The sequence below is a fragment of the Centrocercus urophasianus genome, unplaced genomic scaffold (assembly GCF_019232065.1).
Source record: "Centrocercus urophasianus isolate 14NV4802_14NV808 unplaced genomic scaffold, USGS_Curo_1.0 seq_11, whole genome shotgun sequence".
NCBI lineage: Eukaryota > Metazoa > Chordata > Aves > Galliformes > Phasianidae > Centrocercus > Centrocercus urophasianus.
In genome coordinates this window covers 67186106-67193464 of record NW_024884253.1, presented here as the reverse complement: position 1 = coordinate 67193464, position 7359 = coordinate 67186106, and the positions used below count along the sequence as shown (strand labels likewise).

General features: G+C 37.2%; 1 protein-coding gene across 1 annotated transcript in view; it reads right to left on the bottom strand.

Annotated features, from left to right (window-relative positions):
- Positions 1 to 2108: 2108 nt before the first annotated feature.
- Positions 2109 to 7359, bottom strand: part of ADCY2 (adenylate cyclase 2) — a 205397-nt gene continuing 200146 nt past the window's right edge. Inside the window, exons 24-25 of the mRNA XM_042808918.1 lie at positions 3849 to 3973; positions 2109 to 2891 (exon numbers count right to left, since the gene is read on the bottom strand). Coding sequence (XP_042664852.1) covers positions 2739 to 2891; positions 3849 to 3973 — 278 coding nt within the window. The 3' untranslated portion in view covers positions 2109 to 2738. The remainder of the gene's footprint in view (positions 2892 to 3848; positions 3974 to 7359) is intronic.

Below are 7359 nucleotides of genomic sequence, written 5' to 3'. Positions count from 1 at the left end.
TGATAAAGAAATGCAGCAGGCTCCCAAAGTGTTCATGTTTCGGTTTCATTTTCCCAGATCACAGTGAATCACGCTTATATTCATTGTGTGGCTGCTGCCTCATGTTGTTGAGCACTCTTGCATTCTGCTTTTTGAAACTCATGACCTTGGTGACTCGCTAGCGACCTGCGAACTGCAGCATCAGCATGGAAGCCGTAGAACTGAAACCTTAAAGTTACGCAGAAAATACGATCATCAGAAAACTTTCAAGTTATACAGCGGCACTCAAGTAGCGTTATATCCAGTTACTGCGGAATATAACATTTCTGCAGGAGAGGAAGAAAGAGGATCTCTGGGTCAGTCTAGATAGGGGAAGAATAAAACAGTATAGACAGTAGATGTAAAGTGCTTTGGAAGACAAAAAATATTTATTGGATACAAATAGCTTCTTGGCACTAGAAAGATAATAATACTCAGCAACTAAAGGCTGGAGAAAGGATAATATGCACCCTTCTTTGGGCATCATACTACATGTATATTCATCTTTTGCCCATTTTTTTGTTCTTTAGCAGGATTTGGCTACACAGTAGCAAGAGTTAGAATGCAAGTACAAAATGAGAGAATACCAGAGTATTACAAGGGCACCAGAGTGTCACAGACAAGGGCATTATCAACACGTTCTTGGAGGGCACATACTTAGCTTTACACTTCATTGGACCGGTCAGCTCACAGCTATTCAAATAATTTAACGTTTCATGGGTTACAGAAATATTATATACTTTAACTTTTATAAAAATTATAGAAACAAGTCTATCAAATTAGGTACACAGTTTACTAATGGTGCACAGAATGTGCAAGAATACAAATGAAAACAAAACCCTGAATGTACAGATTATACCTGACAGTTGCACACAGATATGACAGTACAATATAATCAACTTACAGGGTTTTCATCCACAGTAAGAAATGATTGCTTTGACCTGTGATAACACTAGAACGGTTTTAAAGGCTCAGAGTACATTCAAAATCTAAGTTGTTCTCTACTTTTCCCAATGTAATTTAATTTTTAATTTAAGAAATTTTAAAAATTCAAGGTGTCTATTTCATTTCAAATGTAGACATTTCAAGACTGACTGCTATTCCAATTTGCTAGAGGGCAGCTGGCGGCTGTTGGTAACCTCGCCACCCTCAATGAGCCTGTGCAGCCTGATGCCATTTGTATTGGGAATATTTTGGGAACTCCTTCTGAAAGGACACCAATGCAATACAAATGTATATAAATGTTTCACGAATATGGAATCTGAAAGATTGTTCAATGAATGCTCTTTACATTTCAATACCATGACAGAAAAAATATTATAGCTGTATTTTTGAGTGTGAGACTTATTAATTTTGGTTTGTTAGCCTGTTATCATGACTAAAAACATGTTAATATCAAGTACCGATAATGGTAAAACAAAAATAATCTTTGTAGTGCCTTCAAAGGAGCATGTTTACCTGCTTTTTCAGTCTCTCACATTTGCTCACCTGTGAAAATCTGCAAGTTACTATTCAACAAGATTTAAATTGATCTTGAATATCCACAAAATAGCAATTTTTTGTATCTTCAAAAATAGACTGTATCAATTATGTTCTGATAAATTTGATTATTTTAAATATCCCATGAAATTGGGCACTGTAAAGATAAGTGAAAGGCATGCAAGGGCAGATGAGGTGGTCAAAGTACAAAACACAAATGTTTCCTCTTTCCTACATCTTCTCTTAGTTACTGTTTAAGCACTGCAGGCCCATTGTAGAGTAGCAACACTGCTTATGTCTCCAGTATCCTCCACTTCGTTCTCATTCATGTCTGGAACTTGAAGTCTTCTCTGTCACCTAGGGACCAAATGACTGTGAAGTGCCTAGGATACTAAGAAAGACTGAAGACAAAAGAGTTGATTCAATTTCTGAAAGGCAGAAGCAAATCTTACAGATATTAATGACCTAAGCTGAGGAGATAGCTGGCCACAGCCTGCTTCAATATCTAATCACTGAATAAAATACAGCAGCTGCAGCAGAAGATGCTCAGGTGTAGAGGTACAGAAGCCACAGAAGGAAGCAAAACTAAGAGACAGCAACAGTAAGACAAATTACATATAAACCTTTAATGAATTAACCTTACAAAAGACAATTGCTTCAAAACATTTGACACGCTTGTACAAAACTATTCCAGCATTGTTAGTTCTCTCTTCAGAAAGAATGCCAGCAAACCACCCAACGTGTCCCTGGCTATGAGATGCAACTGGTGATCACATCCAACTCATGTGTGGATCGAGTAAACCTATTTACAAATACTGTATGTTTTAATACCAGATTAGTGGATGCTATTGGGGAGCGACTGTATTTTCCAGAAAACACCATGCATCAGGAAATAGTATGCACCCCTAGCTTTATTGCCTTTTTTCCCCACGTTTGTCACCAACATCTCGTTTTAGTCCTTTCAGGATGAGTTACCTCCTTTTCCTATTCCTTCTTTTCTTGTCCTGGAATAACTGTGCAAGTTGCAGTACAATCTTCCAGTCCTATAGTGTACATCACAACTGTCCTTGAACATAGGAATATCAAGGTGCAAAATGATGGCTCATGGGACTATTCTGCAGCCATATTAAAATAAGTGCCACATATCAGAAAATAGCACGCATGTTAAGGGCCAAAATGTAGTTAAAAAGTGCGTGATACTTTCCTGAAAATATGGTATCAATGACATGTACAAGCATTCTTCAAGATGCCACATTCCCTTGTGAAAGGGATCTTGTCATTTCTGTATGTACAAAGTATGTCTTCAGTTCTCCTTTTCCTTTTACATTTATGATTCCTCTGCAAGTGCTCATGTACCCCAGTGTTTGCAGGACATTGTTTGTCTCTTCTGTAACCTGCATCAAGACAAAACCAACACTGAAAAAAGAGTGAAGCAGAATCACCCTGCAGAATATGAAGAAAATATCTGTCCTGACTAACAGGACTAGTCAATCTAACTGACTGTGAACCAAAACTGAAGCAGTGTTGCCATTTCAGGTGCAAGTACACTAGGGCAGAGATTATTCATCAACAGCATTAGCTTTCTCAGACTAGCTGTGTTTCTTTGTGAAGCAAACAAGTATTTGTAGATATCACTGCTCTGAGATCCCTCCCATTTTCAGGCTTGGCCAACACCTAGTAGGTAGCTCTGCTTTTGCACTGTTTACTTCTGAATGGTCTCAATCACAGAGTCTGAGTGGTGTCGGTCACATACATGGTGGGATACCAAAGTGCTGCAAGGCATACCAGGAAGAAAATTAAAATGTGATCCCTGAATATGAAATCTCTGGAAGATTAGTAAATGAAGGTCTTTTCTATACAGGTCTGTCATAATCTATTTGATAGTAAACCATAAAGGTTATTAATCTGCACGTTTCAACAAAATAACATTTCATCACTGCTTTATGGATTTAACTTGATATATGTAGTTATGGACATTTTTCCTTCAGAAATAATTAACATCAAGAATACCCTTCACAAATAATGTAGCTAATATTTTACCAGTTTAGAAAGTCAGAGAATACAAATGTGATTTTGCCCAACACCCCTCTTAAATTGGTGCTACGTTTCTAGGAAATGCATAATTTCCTCCATTGTATTCCTCTGTAGGCTGAATATAAAGTTTTGATTCTCTTCCCATTTTTCTTCCATGAATTTTAATTCTTTATGTTCCTGACTGAGATCCATTTCTTCTGAAAGGTCATTTTTACGGTAGGCATCTTCAGCCCCCAGAATACAAACTCTTTGGTGTACAAACATATGATGATTTTTAAGCATTGTTAAGATAAATACCGGCACCAAAACAAGACTACCTGTATTTTGTCTAAGACACCAGTGCTGTCCATCCTGCTGGCCACATTTACTGTATTACCCCAGATATCATATTGTGGTTTCTGAGCTCCAATTACTCCAGCTATTACAGGTCCATGGTTAATACCTGAAAAACATAAAAACTTTATGTTATAAAAGAATATTTACCAGATGATGACAAGTAGCGCACCTGGCAACTTATCAAGTCAATGGACACCACAGTATTTGGTCCATGTTGATTAGTGGGTACAGCAACCGACAGCCTGTTCACAAATGTTTTACCAACCCCTTCTGGCAAGAGAATGTTATAGAAATGTCAAAAGTTAATCTAACTTTAGTTTTACAACTCCTTTGTATCCTGAATAATTTTGATATTTTCAACCTTTACTACATGGCATGAGAAACATTCTGCAGGAAGAGCAGCTTCCTCTGGGAAAACAGATATACTGAAATTTCTTATTTCTACTTTCAGTGAAAAGGACTTCTATCTGAAATAATCAATAGTCAAATCAAATGCATTTTAAAGTACTCTTTGCTTCATAAATGTAGAATAAATTACTGTGCATAAATTGCAAGGATTTGAATCCTTGTTCTGAAGGCTGGATTGCTTATATTATCTTCAATAGTTGTAGTATATGTATTCCTTAAGCATAGAATACAAATAACAATTTGCTAGTTCTGAAACGCAGATGCTAAGAGAGAAGAATGACATAGTATAGTTCCCATTCCATCCTGGGCACATTTTCTCTTGTGGTCAGTTTGCATCCTGTGTTAAGGGATGCAAAGGAACTGACTTGTATGCTTCTAGTAGGGAAGCAAAGCAGGAGGCAATATCAAAAGCACTGTCACTAACTAGCATCAAATGCACTATAATTAAAATTACACTTACCAACAAGCAGGAAATATTCAGTGAGAAATGTACCCTGCCGTGATGAACAGTCTGGATTTCTAAAATTATCCCCTAATCAAAAGATCACAACTGACTTCTACTTATTCCTTGACAGAAACCAGCAATAGAGATATATCTATGCAGTGAAATTAAAGCACAACTGTAGCATGGAGGCACCTTAGAGCAGCCCATCTAATACAGATCACATGCAATGTAGTACCATGAGTAACAACCAGGCTGTAAAAACTCTGAAAAAGGTTCTGTACCAATTAAATTGAGAAAAATGGAAAAGTATGTAATCTCTAAAGGCACTTGGGATTAAACATAAAGAGGGACTTGCTTTGCAATAGTGCATTAACTTCCAGGTCATAGGTGTTTTTTTCTGCCTTCGGATATCAAAGAGATGTGTGTGGTATACACTGTGCTATGGTTCAGAAATTAGGATGGTGCAGTGTGACTTTCCCACAATGCAATGAGCAGGAAGTGACTTCTTTTTCCTTTTTTCTGACCCGTCTCCACTCATGGTCTGAGTGATACCCTCAGGGGCTGGAGAACCAGGTTCAGATCCCTCCTCCTTCATGAAGAGTTCTGCTAGTACCTCCTAGGAATGTGATTTGGCAATGAAATCATTGTGGCATGTGTTGCCCTAAGTGACTCTTGCTAGTGCATAGCCCCCTGTGTGACAAATAAACGTGTTGAGGCAAAGGCTGGAACAGAAAGTGAATTCTTTAACAAAATAAGACACAGCCTGTCTTTTTCTCTCATACTAAATGAGGTTAAATTATTTCATGAAAATGAGAACACTGTTCAGCAAGCACAATTCAGCAGGACTGACAGAGGGTAGGTATCTCACTCCAAAGCATCCAACAGCTTGGGCTCATGGAATTCTCCAGGAAACTGATCCCCATGCTTGAGCAGTCTCAGACAAAAGCAGGAACAAAACTGTTTGCCTACAACATTGAGAAATGTCCTAACTATCAGCCTATGTGGAAAACAATATACCAGACTCTATTCCAATTTGAAAAGAAGTAGCACTTCTGCAAAAGTTTCCTTGAAAGTATACTAACAGAAGGGAACAAATGCCTGAAATATCACCTAGGTGCTCTTTTGCCTGAGAACATCAGGCTATGTATCTCCCAAGGCACAACTAGCATTTTTTGGCATTTACAGCAAATTAAGGTTGAAAACCAACATGTCAAGTGAGCTGCAAACATTTTAGGGTTGAATGCTGGCTGAGAAAAGCTTTTACAAATGGCAGTTTGGATTTAAGTCCTTAAAGTGGGGATTACATCAGAGGAACATGCATTTCTGTGGTTGCAGTTACTATGGATATCAGGTGCTTTCATAACCATAAGTGGTGGTGGGATGTTGGCATGAAGAGCTCAGTGGTGTCTATAGTGTGTTAAGGTGGCAAAAGTGCCAGTCTGGGATCTGTGTACCTTTGAAGATTTAATCCTTGCTGCTGCTTTTTGGGGTTTTTTTACCCTCCATTTGGAACATGTTATTTCTTTAAAGTTTTCTCAGAGATTGTTTTAGGCTCATTTAGCAAAAATAAGTAAATTAATAAATTAATTAATCCAACCAATGAAACAAAACCCTGAGCAACAGCCTTGTCATAAGATTCTTAAGATTTGGCAAACAAGATTTATTCCTTTTTGTTTTTTTTTTTTTTTTTTTTTATCTTTTTTTTTTATGGTGGCTAGAACTTGGAAAACAGACAAACTGTGTGCAGTCCAAAAAACACGATGCAGAGCAACCACAAAAGACTGCTCAAAAACCATCAGGCACTTTACCCTCTCTTTAACTCTTCTTAATTCATTCTGCACACACAAAAAATGATTTTCTGGCAAACTCTGTTAGTATTTAATGCTACAAAGCAGCTTTTGACATAGTGTAATCTTTACTCTTTTTTTTTTTCTCCTGTTCTTTATTTCATGAAGCAAATGAGTATAACTTCTACATAGCATCCAGCAAATGTTTTTAAATCACAAGTAGGTACGTTTTTTCCCGTAGAAGGTTCACCTCTTAATCCCTACTTGGTAAGAGTCAGCATTGATTTAATCAGTTTGCAGATTCAGTATGTATATTGACATAACACTTTGTTAGCAAGTATGTAGCATTATATATGGCACAAAGAGAACTCATATTCTGTACAAAAATATACTATCTCTACACATTTTTTATAAACTCATCAAGTTCTGGAACACAACGAGAATGGGGCATACTTCAGATGTGCTTTCTCATTTTTTAACTATGGCAATGAATATGAAACAAAAAGGAAGGTCAGAAAGTAGCAAGCATAACCAGTGGGTGGCACTGTAAAATAAATGTAAGACCAAGCAAGAAGAAAAGCAAGCAGCACAGCAATAAAAGCAAGGAAGGAGAATAACTGTTGGATACTTCAGATGTTTATAAGATTTGTGGGTATCCAGCATTTATTTAATGCTTTCATTTCACACTTTCCAAGTTACATATTGCATTGTAAAACTGCTATGTACTGCGATCAGGAAATAAGCATCTTGGAGCATATGGTTCTTGATCAGATCTGAATTCATTTATTTCATCATCCTTCCCATGACTTACTGCAATTGTGTATTTATTTATTTATTTTTAATGCTGTGGAG